Source organism: Anabrus simplex, chromosome 2 (assembly GCF_040414725.1).
Source record: "Anabrus simplex isolate iqAnaSimp1 chromosome 2, ASM4041472v1, whole genome shotgun sequence".
Classification (NCBI taxonomy): domain Eukaryota; kingdom Metazoa; phylum Arthropoda; class Insecta; order Orthoptera; family Tettigoniidae; genus Anabrus; species Anabrus simplex.
Window position 1 is genome coordinate 423223347 of NC_090266.1, and position 16146 is coordinate 423239492.

At 38.2% G+C, this 16146-nt stretch overlaps 1 protein-coding gene across 4 annotated transcripts in view; it reads left to right on the forward strand.

Annotated features, from left to right (window-relative positions):
* The window catches only part of LOC136862872 (ubiquitin-conjugating enzyme E2 T), a 267498-nt gene that overhangs the window by 91999 nt on the left and 159353 nt on the right, over positions 1-16146 (forward strand). Inside the window, exon 4 of one of the 4 annotated variants that reach the window (XM_067139142.2) lies at positions 3605-3702. The exons of the other annotated variants lie outside the window; for them this stretch is intronic. Coding sequence (XP_066995243.1) covers positions 3605-3676 — 72 coding nt within the window. The 3' untranslated portion in view covers positions 3677-3702. Of the gene's footprint in view, positions 1-3604; positions 3703-16146 lie in introns of those variants that run through there. 4 annotated transcript variants of the gene reach the window in all.

The window sequence follows — 16146 nt, forward strand, 5'->3', positions numbered from 1 at the left end:
AGAAAACTTCAGCGTATCTGTGGTGGGGTGTGTCTAATAGCAGACTCTGCCCTATAGCTTGTTAGGCAGAGCGTCTAAGGATTAAGTCAGCATTGCCATCAGCACCATCATAATCATCATCATGGTTCTCTTATAGTATGATGAAATAGAAGACATGATAACATTCACTAGCTAGAGGGTTGATGTCAGGAAGGTCATCCAGCCATAAAACTGGGCTTAATCCAGATTAGTGCTGAACCTGGATGATAGGGAAAGAGTCAGGAAAGAAGCAGAAGAAGAAAGAACCTGAGTTATGATAGTGTCCAAAGATTTGGGCTAATGTGAGATCAAATTTTCAAATCAAAATCAAATCAAATCAAAATCTCTTTATTTGCAAATGAGGTGTCTACCTCGGTGGCAAATGGTACACTAAAATACATTATTGTCAAGCACTAAATTTTAAATTAACAGGAGACGAAGAAAATTTTCCTAGAATACAATATTATACAATTTACGCTAATAATTTTTTCTATTAAACACACACATCATCCTTAATAAATTTATATTGTTTACAAAATTCTACTTATAATATCTTACAAACATAGTCAACTCATATACAGTACGGTATGTGAAATTACTTCTAATAATACTATACAACTGGTATAAGATTAAAATTAACATTGAATTTATTTACATATTTATATTTTACCCATTTTGGAACATAAGTAGCATAACGACCTGCTGCGTCTTAACCAGAGCCCCTTTTGCCACCACTTTTCAGAGTTCCTGAAGGGCCTTCACAGCTACCGTAGCGGTCCCAGGGCCCTCGAAGTCCCCACTGTACTTCACCCCTACAGGCAGTCCTCTACTTGGGCTGTCCAAACTCCTTAGACCAGGGGATGGAATTAATTTAATCACACACATTTATTATTTACAATATCCTGCACTGGTCGAATGCCCTCTAACATTTAATTTATTATCTCTGTTGTTGTTTATTCTCTTCTTGAATATCTGTACAGATTTTGGAAAAGGATCAAACACTGCCCCTGGTAAACTGTTCCACTCCTTCACGCCCTTCCCAATGAAAGAAAATTTACCCCAATCGCTTCTGCTAAAATTCCTTCTAATTTTGTACTTGTGGTCAGTTCTACCAATATAATTATTTTCCAACCGAAGCCTCTCACAGATATCTCCCCATGCTTCTTCTCCTGTATAGGCTCTATATAATCCTATAAGTCTACTTTTCTCCCTTCTCTTACTTAAAGTTTCCCACCCAAGTTCCTTTAACATTTCTGATACACTACTCTCTCTCCTGAAATCCCCTGTTACAAACCTTGCTGCTTTCCTCTGCACACCATCTAGTTCTTTTATTAGGTATTCTTGGTGAGGATCCCAAACACTGTTTGCATATTCCAATAATGGACGAACCATACTTAAGTAACATTTTTCTTTTAATTCTTTGTTGCATCCTTTAAGTAGCCTCATTATGACATGTAACGATCTGTATGCTTTCCCAACAACGTCATCAACATGACCCTTCCAGTGCAAATTACTTTCAAATCTCACACCTAAGTATTTGCACTTGCCATCTTTTGGGATAACTACCTCATCCAAAGTATATTCAAATTCAGTTTTAAAGCTCCTGTTTGTAAAAGTTGTAACAGTTGATTTGGCTCCATTAATCTTCATATTATTTTCTTCAACCCATTCCTGGATACTGTCAAGGTCCCTTTGTAATTCTGAACAATCCTCAATGTTATTTATTTCCCTATAAACAATTATGTCATCTGCATACAATCTTATTTTCGATGTTATATTGTTCCCTAAATCATTTGCGTATATTAAGAAAAGTAACGGACCGATTATACTACCCTGTGCAATTCCCTTCCAGACTTTCTCTTCCTGTGATATATTATTTCCCACTTTGACTTTCTGAACCCTTGAATTTAGAAATGTTCTTATCCAACGTATAACCCTTACGTCCAATCCTATTCCCTCCAATTTCTTTAATAATATTCCATGTTCCACTCTATCAAAGGCTTTGGAAAGATCTATGGCTATGCAATCTAACTGGCCTCCTGAATCTAACTGATCTGATATGTCCTGCTGAAATCCCACCAGTTGTGCCTCGCAAGAAAATTTCTTTCTAAATCCATACTGGCTCCTCATGAACCAATTTTTATCATCACATATCCCTCTGATGTACTTTGCTATTAAACTCTCCAGTATTTTACAAACTATACTGGTCAGGCTGATTGGTCTGTAGTTCTCTGGTTTCCTTTTATCACCCTTTCCTTTATAAATTGGTGAAGTACAGTATAGTACAGTCAGTTGACATTCAAGATTGCTTGAAAACATTAAACCTGTATTGTTATGTTTACTGATGCATTAAAGAACCCCATTTTCACACCAAGAGACTATCACTCTTGGCATCCTTGATAATAGCAAGAGATATTAAACACACTGCACTCATTTTAATATCCAGCAATCGCCGTGATCAATGGCTGTGTGATGTAGTAAAGGTTCCTGGGAAATGGGATACTATTTGCTGTGGAACAGCAGTGTTTTTCTCATACATATTCTGAAAAATGATGCCTGTCTTGCTCTGTTGGCGAGGAATTTCCAATTCACTATCTGTTGCTAAAACATTTGAGTTAAAATCTCGCTGAGGTCTATATTTTAGTAAAGCCAGCACTGTGATTGCACTGAAAATATGTCTAGCAAGTCTTAGACCTAGGGAAGTGATGGAATCTCACTTCTCTTAGAAAAGAAGATGCTCCCAAACTATTTTGCAAACAAATTGTTGTTGTTATTGAAGAGGTGTACAATTAGTATTACAGAGATTTATAGAAGAAAGAAAATAGAATTGGATATATTGATAATTAGCAGTGTTACGGTGTATAAATGTGCCACAAACAAAACAAGTTCCTTACCCTCAATTCATATATATTAATATTCTGTTAAGTTGTCGTCATCATCATCATTTCCCATTATCCAGCTGTAGCCGGGTAGGGACAAATATGGTTCCTCTCCACTTTCTTCAGTCTTTCCACCACTCCTTCTTCAACACTGTGTCCCAGTCCAGGTTTCTTTCTCTAATACTGCATTGGATTGTGGCCTTCCATCTCAATCATCTTGACTTGGAGATTGGATGTTTGCGATCCAAGTGGTGACCCATGGTACTAATGTTGTGTGAACCAAGGTAAACTTTTGCCATAGAAAGAAAGAAAGAAAGAAAGAAAGAAAAGAGTCATCACTTAACATGGCATGTTAACCTAGGCTCAAAGGTTGAGTTTTTATTTTACAATCTATTATAGGTAATAATTCAGTTAAACAACATATCTTGCCAAGAACATTCCTATTTATTTGGGAACTGCCCTAACAAACACCATTGCTGTGGAAAAACACAAAATTACCTATTGAATCATAAATGAACACGGATAAAAGTGAATCGAGAAGCGATCATTACTGCAGGGTACCATTCAAGGCAGTATTACTAGAAACAGGCCAAGGGAAGAGAGTGCACTTTCTCTTTTATTTGTTATGGTTAACCCTTTATTGTTAATGGCTTTCATGGTCTTCATATTTGATATTTTGTGGATTTTCTCTTATGTTTAAAATACAGGCATTCAAATTGAGGAAGATGGTAGCATCTCCCTGCCATTCAGTAACCTCCCAAGAAGGAGTTCTGGTATGAATTTTGCATACTTTGCAGAAGATGTGATAATGTTAATGCAGGAAGGCTCATAGATATGAAATTAATAATGCATTAAATTTGTTTAGAAAGTATGTTGGATATTTTTTTTTTTTTTTTTTTTTTTTTTTTTTTTTTTTTTTTTTTGCTAGTGGCTTTACGTCACACCGAGACAGATAGGTCTTATGGCGACGATGGAATAGGAATGGCCTAGGAGTTGGAAGGAAGCAGCCGTGGCCTTAATTTAGGTACAGCCCCAGCATTTGCCTGGTGTAAAAATAGGAAACCACAGAAAACCATCTTCAGGGCTGCTGACAGTGGGATTCGAACCCACCATCTCCTGGATGCAAGCTCACAGCAGCGCGCCCCTAACCGAACGGCCAACTCGCCCAGGAAAAACGCATATTGGGAAGGAGCAAAAGCACAGAGACATCGTAGGGGAATAACCAGCAAATAGAAGGACTAAGAAGAATGTGGAAAGGCTCATTGGACTCTGCAAAGCTTTTCAGCAAAACTAATATCAACACACTTCAAGAAACTCGCGAGAAAATCAAAGACGTGTATCTCCGAATCTCGAAGTAGGGGAATTCCAATTGGATTAGCGATTACAATGAAAAACTCAAAGACGGGGATGAACGCCAAAGTGTTTAGGAATTATGAATTTGATTCAGACCACTATGTCTCCAAAGTTAAAATCCATTTTCTCCCAGTGGGACAAAAGAGAGATCCATCTAATTTGATAAGATACAACACAAATCAAATGAACATCACTGAAGACATCATTAGAAACTTCAGGGACAAAATCCGCACCAGCAGAAAGGGGAATTAGCAGGAACTATGCACGGGAATCAATGAACCCGCAAAGAAAACACTCAGACAGGCTAGGAGGAAAAGGGAAATATGGTGGAATGAAGAATGTGAGGAAGTTCTCAGGGAGAGGTCCGAGAACTGGAGAAAATGGAAATGCTCCATAGAAAAGTAACATATGGAACCATTCAGGAAACAAAGGGATGAAACATCCAGGATATTTCGAAGGACTAAACAATTATTTGAAAGAGCTCAAGCTCCACACCGACTTTGTCACAAACAATTTCCAAGACTTCTATAAGACTTTCAAAAGCAAAGTCAAAGGATACCAAGCGCCAAGTTTGATCTTCAGAAACGAATGGGGTAAAATCAGACTGAACAACCAAGAAAAATGTGAGATATTAGTCAGGTACTTTCACAGTCTCTTCAATTGTCCTTCCCCAACATCCAAACTAGAATTTCCAGACATGCCAGAGAACTCAGAAGATGATGAACCACCAACAAAGGAAGAAGTCAAATAAGCCCTTGAAAAACTAAAAAAAATAAAACAGGGCAAGTGGAAAAGATTCAATAAAGGTAGAAATGTTGAAATGGACTGAACTGGAAATCTTAGATGATCATCACCAAATCATCAAGGAAATCTGGAAGGAGGAGAAAATCGCAAACGAATGGAAAACAGCACTTATCCATCCACTGCATAAGAAAGGGGACAAACATGATGTCAACAAATATAGGGGCATGTCCCTCCTCCCGATCGCCTATAAAATTCTCTCAAAACTGCTTCTTAATAGAACAGAAGTGAATTAGGACGAACAACTAGGGGAATACCAAGCAGGGTTTAGGAAAGGCTGCTCCTGTATTGAACAAATATTCAACCTGAAGTTAAAACTCTGCCACAGAAGAAAACTACAGTGTCTTTTACAGACTTCAAAAAAGCCTTCGATTTGGTGGACTGAGAGACCTTAGATAAGATCATTAGGGAATTTGGAGTCAAAACCAAATTGGCACATATAATCAAAGAAGCCCTAATAGGCACAATCTCCAAGGTAAAATTCTTTGGGCATACTTTACAATCATTCAAAACCAACACAGGTGTGAGGCAAACTGATGGACAATCCCCACTCCTATTCAACTGCATCATGAAAAGATAGTGAGAATATGGAACTCAGAAATTGAACATCCAGGGATAATCCCAATCTGTCTAGGGAGAAAATCAGGAGGGATTAAAATCAACTGCCTGGCTTTCGTTGATGACTTTGCTACACTATTGGAAAGTCCAGAGGTCGCAACCATCGAAATTAACCTCTTGGAAAGAATCGCCAGCCAAACAGGACCGAGGATCTCGGCAGAAAAGACCAAATTCATGACAAACATTAAGGATGGGCCAAAATTCTTGGAAACAGAGGTGGATGGATAGAAAGGGTCAAGAAGTTCAAGTACCTTGAAGAGACCATTCAGGAGAATGGGCTAGAAAAAGCTGCAGTGGAAGATTGGATCTCCAAAATTGAGAGAGCATATGGCTTGACCAAAAAAAAAAAAAAAAAAGAAGTGCTTATCCTGGAATGAAAAAATAAAACATTAAAACACCATGGTCAAAACAGAGTGCCAGTGAATGCCTGTTCATGAATAACAAGCTGGAGAAGCTAGAGGTTTTGAAAAGAAGAATCCTTAGAAAACTTATGGGAAAACTGAAAGCAGATGGAAACTTTGGAGCAAGAAAGAAGTTTACCAGAAGGTGGAAAGGTTCTTGCAGACCATGAAAAAAGGAGACTGGTTTTTCTCGGGCATCTGTACAGAATGAACGCAAATAGACTTACCAAACTGGTATTTGATTACTTCTGGAGAAGAAAAGATCACTACAGACTGGATTAAGGAAACAAAGAAGGAACGAGAAAGGTTAAACATCTCACAGGTCCAACTGTTATAAAGGAATACATTTAGGAATACAGTCAAAAATTTCGAAGGGGTTCAATCTGCAGGAAGAGCCTCGACAAATAAACAATGGAAGCAACTCTGCATGAAGAGAAACAAATGAAGTTGTAATACCAATATAAATGGTCCGTTCTTGGACATTATAAATTTTCCAGCTAACTAATTCCTGGTTGCCAGCGTTTCGCCCTCGTGTGCTAGGCTGGGCTCATCAGTTGGTACCTAGCACACCTATCAAGACACTGGCTAGTGCATACCGTGGAGGCCACTGCGTAGGCTAATTGTAGCCACCGGCAGTGCCAATGAACTATGAGAGACTTTGTCTTATTATCAAAAATTGATGCCTGCTTGGCCATCAGATGATATAGATGTTGATTCGCATAGGGAATATGAAATATTTTTTCCGAATGAGTAAATTTATAATACCAATATAAATGGTCTGTTATTGGACATTATAAATTTTCCAGCACTAGCCAGCCTAGCACACGAGGGCGAAACGCTGGCAACCAGGAATGAGTTAGCTGGAAAATTTATAATGTCCAATAACGGACCATTTATATTGGTTTTATAAATTTACTCATTGGGAAAAAATATTTCATATTCCCCATGGGAATCAACATCTATATTAAATGAAGTTGTAGCATGATACTAAGTGGTACATTGGCTTGTAAATAATAATAATAATAATAATAATAATAATAATAATAATAATAATAATAATAATAATAATAATAATAATAATAATAATAATAATAATAATAAAATTCATTTTGTCCATAACTATGTGTTTTAGTGTATTTGTACATTTCTGCAGTTAGAGTAGCTTCTTATTCCTAGTATTGTATAATCAGGATATGTTTAACTATAATAATTGTAGTATAGTTATTCTAACAGTTTGTTTCCTGACTGTATTATCATCGTGGAATCTTTTGTGTAGTATATATTATTTCCTTTATCTGACATATATACCTACTTCTATTCATATAATACCCAATTTTACTTCTGTTGACATTCCATATTATTTCACATTTCTTTGAAAAGATAAAAATATGGCCAAGAGGAACAGGTGTAAGGACTGTGGGTGTTAGTGCAAACTAAGGAGGATGAGGGAAAAGATAGTGGGTTTGAGGCAGATAATAAGACTTGTAATGGATGACAGGAATGAAGATAGGTCCCTCTCAATCAATGTACAAGATACGCTGGCAGACGAGAGGGAAGCGATGGAAGGGGAGATGTTGTGGAAGACAGGTGGGCTAATGTCTTAAGGCCAAGGACGAGGATTGAGGGTTTTCCACAGGAAGAAGGACCAGGAGAGGTATATGTGAGGAATTGGTATGTGTCACTGCAGAGAGAAGCAGAGGGAAGATGGAGAACAGGGAAGTGTTACAGAGGAGGGGTGGGGCAAAGGAAAGGGACCGGAAGGAAAGGGAAACATAGAGTAGAGGATAGGAAGAAGGAGTTGAAACAGGGTAGTGAGAGGGAGAAAAGGGAAGAGGAAGTGATTTCTGCAGGCACCAGGGAAGTTAAGGGAGTCCAGGAGTGGAGGGGATCTAATGAGTGTGGGGTTGAAGCTCTGGTCATGGGTGACTAAACTGTCAACCATGTGGGAAGAATATGTGGAGGAAACAAAACCAGAGTAGAGTGCTATCCAGGAATTAGGTTAAGACAGATATTGAGGAAAACAGAAGGGAGCGATGAGGGTAAGGTCTGGTTCGATAGAAGGCAATTCGGTTTTAGGAAATGTTATTCCACTGAAGCTCAACTTGTAGGATTCCAGCAAGATATAGCAGATATCTTGGATTCTGGAGGTCAAATGGACTGTATCGCGATTGATAGGGTATATCATGGGCGACTACTGGCAAAAATGAGTGCGATTGGACTAGATAAAAGAGTGACTGAATGGGTTGCTATATTTCTAGAAAATAGATCTCAGAGAGTTAGAGTAGGTGAAGCTTTGTCTGACCCTGTAATAGTTGAGAGGGGAGTTCCTCAGGGCAGCGTTATCGGACCTTTATGTTTTCTTATATATATATAAATGATATGAGTAAAGGAGTGGAATCGGAGGTAAGGCTTTTTGCGGATGATGTTATTCTCTATAGAGTGATAAATAAGTTACAACGTTACAAGTTACAACTGCAGCGTGACCTCGAAAATGTTGTGAGATGGACAGCAGGCAATGGTATGTTGATAAACGGGGTTAAAAGTTAGGTTGTGAGTTTCACAAATAAGAAAAGTCCTCTCAGTTTTAATTACTGCGTTGATGGGGTGAAAGTTCCTTTTGGGGATCATTGTAAGTATCTAGGTGTTAATATAAGGAAAGATCTTCATTGGGGTAATCACATAAATGGGATTGTAAATAAAGGGTACCGATCTCTGCACATGGTTATGAGGGTGTTTAGGGGTTGTAGTAAGGATGTAAAGGAGAGTGCATATAAGTCTCTGGTAAGACCCCAACTAGAGTATGGTTCCAGTGTATGGGACCATCACCAGGATTACCTGATTCAAGAACTGGAAAAAATCCAAAGAAAAGCAGCTCGATTTGTTCTGAGTGATTTCCGACAAAAGAGTAGCGTTACAAAAATGTTGCAATGTTTGGGTTGGGAAGAACTGAGAGAAAGAAGAAGAGCTGCTCGACTAAGTGGTATGTTCCAAGCTGTCAGCGGAGAGATGACGTGGAATGACATTAGTAGACGAATAAGTTTAAATGGCGTTTATAAAAGTAGGAAAGATCACAATATGAAGATAAAGTTGGAATTCAAGAGGACAAACTGGGGCAAATATTCATTTACAGGAAGGGGAGTTAGGGATTGGAATAACTTACCAAGGGAGATGTTCAATAAATTTCCAGTTTCTTTGAAATCATTTAGGAAAAGGCTAGGAAAGCAACAGATAGGGAATCTGCCACCTGGGCGACTGCCCTAAATGCAGATCACTATTGAGTTGATTGATGGTAATTTTCCATGTTGGTACCAATAATATAACAGTCACAATTATAGATTGGGATGTTCCACTTATTCAAAACATAATTCAATTGTTAGTGTATGTATTTACATTAAAAATACATTATCACAAAACCAGTTATGATCCCATTAGACTTCATCTTCAGCTGCTGAAGACATTAAGTAGTAAAACAGCAAATGCATGAATATTAAAACATCACTTATCGAAAGTTAAATACAATTTTAATGCCGATAATACAATTGTATTCGGTTTACATGTCTAGAGTTCAAAGTTCAATAACCCCTGTCCGCTGAAGATTTAAGTAAAAAATTAAACACAATCCATGAAATAGCCCACTATAACAGATAAAATAGATAATCAATTAAAATAATCATCCAAAAAATTAAGCATCAACCAAAATCTAAATTAATTATAGAAGACAAATCCAAGAAAGATTATGCAATTTTTATTATACCAGTGTCCACCCATCTATATAGAGTAAAACCTCCCTATAACGGACACCATTGGGACCGAAAAAAATGTCCGTTATGAAGGGGTGTCCGCCCGCAAGAGGTTATGAAACCGGTACCATTAAACATAAGTTGGAACACAATAACCCATGTATTGTATGTGTTAACAATTCCTGCAAATGTACCTTTAACTGTATACAGTATTGTACAATATACTGCACTGTACTCACATGAGAAAGTTGTAGATGGGCTGCTGCAGCTGCGATGCACTGTATTAAAGAGACAAAAACACTTCTGTGGAAACCTCTATTGAGCACACTGTACACTATTACCGTTCACCATGTTAAAATTAAGAGAGTTTTTGAAACTTCAAATCAGTATGTAGATGTAGCAATATCTGGCACAGTACAGTAAAACATTAGCACTTGAAAAAATCCTTAATGTTCATTTGTTTTGTCCATTTCAGTTTAGCAATGATGTTTTCACTATGTGCAATTAAATCCTGGGTTAAATTTACACCTTTTTCATCGTTTTGTATATAATTAAATTCTTTCAGTCGCTTAACAATGCCGAGAGCCTCACTGTACGAGGTTATTGGCAGCACATTGATTTCCGTATTTTCTTCAAAGTCGTCATTAGCATCACCTTCACTCCTGCTTTAGTCAGAATCTTCATTTTTGTCCCTCTTCCCTTGGATTGACTGAAGAATCGTTTTCGTGTCTCCACTCTCACACTCTGTTGGAATATCTGAATCAATTTCGATATAGTTGTTCACTTGTACACTGTAACCTGCTGCATTAATCAACTCTTGTGTTGTTTCCATGCTGTCAGGATGGGTATCCGATTCTATTTTGGGATGTCCACCCCTAGCGGGAAACCCAGCTTTCAGAAAGCAGTTACGAATTGTTGAGGCCGTGACGTTTTTCCATGCATTGGTTATCCATGAAATTGCTTGGAGAACATTCAGCCCCTTTGTCAGTGTTTGAAGGGTTACTTCATTCCCGTTAAGTTCTGATACTATGTGCTTCATCAGTAACTGTCTGTACATAAACTTGAAGTTCTGGATCACTCCTTGGTCAAGCGGCTGAGAAACTGATGTTACATTTGGTGGGAGAAAGACGATCTTCACATTTTGCAACTTAATTGTAACCGGATGCGATGCTGCATTATCAAGGAATAATAACACTTTTCGCTCCTGGCGTATAATTTTTCTGTCCAATTGTCATAGCCACTCTGTCATTATTTCTCTGGTCATCCATGCTTTCCTATTCGCTTTCCATTCAATGCCAAACTTCGTAACGTCCATATTTTTAAAACATCTTGGTTTTGCAGCTTTTCCTATCACAAGGGGCTCCTTCCGTTCTCCACTCATACTTGCACATAACAAGACCGTAAGACGTTCTTTCGCAACTTTTCCACCAGTACGATTTCCTTTGAAACACAAAGTTTTGTCGGGTAAAGCACGGAAAAATAATCCAGTTTCATCGGCATTCAAAATATTTTCTGGAGCATACCCGTCTATGATTGAAGGTATTTTTTCTTGCCAGTTGTCAACAATCTCCATATTAACACTGGATGATTCTCCGCAAATCACTCTGAAGTTGATACCATGTCGCTTTCTGAATCTTTCTAGCCAGCCATTCGAGGCTTTGAAATCTCCAATACCTAATTCTGTCACGAATTCTAACGCTTTTGCTTGTATCATTGGTCCTGAGACAGGGACATTCTGACTTCTTATTTTAGCGAACCACTCTAGCGTTGCTCCACTACCACTCTGAAACAGTTTAATGCGCTGTTCGTTGCCATTTAAATGCCATTCTTTCACTAGTTCCTCTTGCTTTTTCACAATTTCAGCTGCCTGTGTCTTTCCAATCTTAAACACTTCGGACAGTTTACGCACACCACACATCTCACGTTTATGATAGTCTATTATGCCTACCTTTTCTTTTAAAGTTAAAAACTTCCTCGGAGCCATGTTTACAAACACTTACTAACGTAAAATTGAACACATCAAAAGCCCACGAGTCAATGAAAAGTAACCTGACAGTGAAGGTACGAATTCCAGGGCTGTCGAGCATGTCGGACACAACTTCCGGAAGTGATAGCGTAGCTTAGTGTTGCCTTCCAAGAATGTGTACAGCCAGGATCAAAAGTTACGGTGTCTGTGATTCTTGGAAGTACCGGCTGTGCAAAAAGTAAGCGAATACATACTGTACAGGACACAAATATAGGATTTTTTGAAAAAGAAAGTGTCCGTTAGGAGAGGTTTAATTAGAGTTTCTCGTGGCTATGGTGTGTCCATGTCCGTAATAAAGGGTGCCTGTAAATTACTCATACACAACATGGCATTTAATTATGGACCTAGAAAATCGTCCGCCAATGAGGGGTGTCCGTTAAGACAGGCTTTACTGTATATCAAATAACATGTTGTGACTGACTGACTGATTTATCATCGCCGAGCCAAAAACTACTGGTCATAAAGAAATGAAATTTTGAGGATACATTTATATTACAAAATAGGTGCTCAATAAGGAAGGATTTTGGATAATCCGTCGGTAAAGGGGTAAAATGGGGGTGCATTTTAAAATGAGAAATGGGGGTGCATTTTAAAATAAGTATATCTATATCTCAAAAACTTTAAGGTTTAAAGATGTTAAAATTGGTATTTGGAATCTCCTTTAAAAATAAGGAAACATATTTTTTGTTTTTGGAAAATCCTTTTAAGGGGGATGAGAAAAAGGGTTCAATACCTTTTATCAGGATGCATATAATAAATAATAAAATCCACAGCCTGTTTCCAGCCATTCGACTGGGTCAGGAACGGAATGAGTGAAGCCCCATCTAGCGGCGAGAATAGGAATTGTGCCAGCTGCTGAAGCCTATCGCACTTCTCAGGGGCAAAGATTAATGAATGAGAGATGAAATGAAATTGGAGAGTGTTGCTGAAATGAACAATGGCAGGGAAAACCGGAGTACACAGAGAAAAACCTGTCCCGCCTCCACTTTATCCAGCACAAGTCTTACATGGAATGACCAGGATTTGAACCACGGAATCCAGTGGTGAGAGGCTGGTATGGTGTTGCCGGAACCACGAAGGCTCTATCAGGATACTTTTTTTTTGCTAGTGGCTTTACTTCGCACCGACACAGATAGGTCCTATGACGACGACGGGAGAGGAAAGTCAGATCAAAAATTAGATGTATGGCTTTTCAGGCGTTTGTTCTATTAACCAATATTTTGTCTTAGGTCTGACACTAGACTCTTCAGAGTGGGATGTGTCAGACCCTACCCACTGACGCTGGGGTGTATGCAGGTGAACTTATCAGAAGCCTATTTAAGAGGCACAGTCTGATAACTGCATACGGGTGATAAAACTCCACAATGGAATTAATGCCCGCCTAGCAATTCCAGCGTCAGTGGGTAGGGTCTTACACATCCCACTCTGAAAAGTCTAGTGTCAGACCTAAGACGAAACGCTGGTTAATAGAGCAAACGCCTGAAAAGCCATACATCTAATTTTTGATCTGATTTTTTATATGCTCTATTGGTGGAAAAATATCTAATTCTCTCCATGGGAACTTAGAATTTCCATTCGGGAGAGGAAAGGTCTAGGAGTTGGTAGGAAGCGGCCGTGGCCTTAATTACGGTACAGCCCCAGCATTTGCCTGGTGTGAAAATGGGAAACCACGGAAAGCCATCTTCAGGGCTGCCGACAGTGGGATTCGAACCCACTATCTCCTGGATGCAAGCTCACAGACGTGTGCCCCTGACCGCACGGCCAACTCACCCTGTATGAGGATACTTATATAAAATAAAATAAAATATGAAGAAACAAGTAATTTTTGTTTTTGGAAAATCTACTTCAGAGGGGGTAAACGGAAGTGACAAAGGGGGTGAATTTTTAAAATGAGTATATCTATAATATATCTCACAAACGTAACATGTTACAGATGTGCAAAATGGTATTTGGAATCTACTGTAAAAGTAAAGGAACATGCATAATTTGTTTTCTGAAAATCTACTTAAGGGGAAGTGTTAAAAGGGAAAATTTTCAAAATGAGCATATCTGCAGTACATCTCAAAATCATATTACAGACGTGAAAATTGGCATGTTTAATTTCTCCTAAAAATAAAGTAATGCATTTTTTTGTTTACAGAAAAAAACACCAGAAGGGGGGGGGGGAAGAGACTGAAAAGGGGGGTTAAATTATTTATATACATAAAATAAGAGTTCTGTCTGTACATTGCTCAGAATTTAAAAAAGATGGTATTTCTGTATAAGTCGTGCCCACAGTAACAAGGAAATGCATTTTTTACTTTTCTGTAATTTCTGTCTGCCTGTCTGTTTGTATGTATGTACATGCATCACGAGAAAACGGCTGAGGAGAATTTAATGAAAATCGGTATGCAAAGTCGGGTAATAGGTTGTTACAATCTTGGCTATAAATAGTTTTATTCATGCTGACTGAAATGGTAGTTTAGGGGAAGGCCTAAAATTTAATTCCCATATGTTTATGTTATTAGTGATCATATCTTAATGAAAATCGGCATACAAAGTTGGGAAATAAGTCACTATAATCTAGGACATAAAGAATTTTACTCACACTGAGTGAAATGGTAGTTTAGGTGAAGGCCTAAAATTTCATTCTCAAATATTTGTTACTGAAGGTCGTATCGTAACGAAAATCGGTAGGGGAAGTCGAGGAATAAGTCGATACAATCTAGGCCATAAATAATTGTATTCGGGGCCGATGACCTTCGATGTTAGGCGCCTTTAAACAACAAGCATCATCATCATCATCAATTGTATTCACGCTGACAAAAATGGCAGTTTAGGGGAAGGCCTACAATGGAATTCTCTAATATTTATGTTATTAATGGTCCCATCTTAATGAAAATCAGTATGCAAAGTCGGGGAATAAGTCACTATAATCTAGGCCATAAATACTTTTATTCACGCTGAATGAAATGGTAGTTTAGGGGTAGGCAAAAAATTTAATTCCCAAATAATTTTTATTAGTGGACATATGGATAAATACTACACAACTAAAGATATTTACGGCTATGATCAGAGATATTCATGAATTTGGATTGTTGTTACTAAGTCCTTATCAGCGCCCAGTCACGAGAAAATGAGTAGACAGGATTTAATGAAAATCGGTAGGTATGTAAAGTCGGAGAATAAGGAACTACAGTCTACGCTATAAATAATTTTATAAGATGCCCTAAGATCACAGAGTCTAAAGAAAACTAAAGGTGAAGGCCTACAATATAGAAAGCTCATAAAATTGATCAACAATAACATTACATCGACCATTGTTTGTTGTGGTGTGCTTTGTCTTCTGTTGCCACTCATCTCCTATAGATAGGATTACTGCTGCATACCGAGTTTTTTTAAAATTTGCCTTGCGTCGCACCGACAAAGTTAGGTCTTATGGCGACGATGGGATAGGAAAGGGCTATGAGTGTGAAGGAAGCGGCCTTGGCCTTAATTAAGGTATAGCCGCAGCATTTGCCTGGTGTGAAAATGGGAATCCACGGAATAACATCTTCTAGGCTGCCGACATTGGGGATCGAATCCACTATCTCCCGGATGGAAGCTCACAGCTGCGCGCCCCTTACCACACGGCCAACTCGCCCAGTCGTAAGAGTGTAACAGTCTGCCTAAATATTGGCGGAAAGTAGCTGGGGAGTTAGGTAACTTTATTCTTTATCATGCCATTCCTCTGGTTCATAAATTTTCCGATAGTACTGGTACGTAACAGACTGCTTCATCAAAGCATTTGAGCTATTCAATCACTACTCTGAGGCACTGATTGGAATGAGCAGTGTGCATATTTAACGCAATAAAGGCAGAGGAGTGTTTATGGCTGTCTGCGGCCTGGTCGTTCCAGCTCTAGAATTTTGGACTGTTAGATCGGCACCGTAGTACTGAGTAAATTTTTTCTAGAATAAAATTACTGTGTCCACCTATTCAATACAATTATATTTTGTAGTGATTAAATTCTACATGAAATATAAACACTAGTTAGGGACATGTTTCGCCCTAGTTTTGGGTATCTTCAGCCTAATACTAATCTTAAGGTCAAGTCTTAAATCTATTGACATTGGAACTTAATATTAAACTTAAAGTAATATCAAATACTAAATACAATGGTCTTGTGCTTATTACATATTTACATAGTTTACAATATGTACATTAACTAAATGCCAGAATTTGTGAACAAGGAAGCACTAAAATAATTATTTTACAATGACTGGAAGACCTTTGAGACATCTGGATGAAAGTTTATGCAAATGTGTACATATTGGCTAGAGATTGATCAT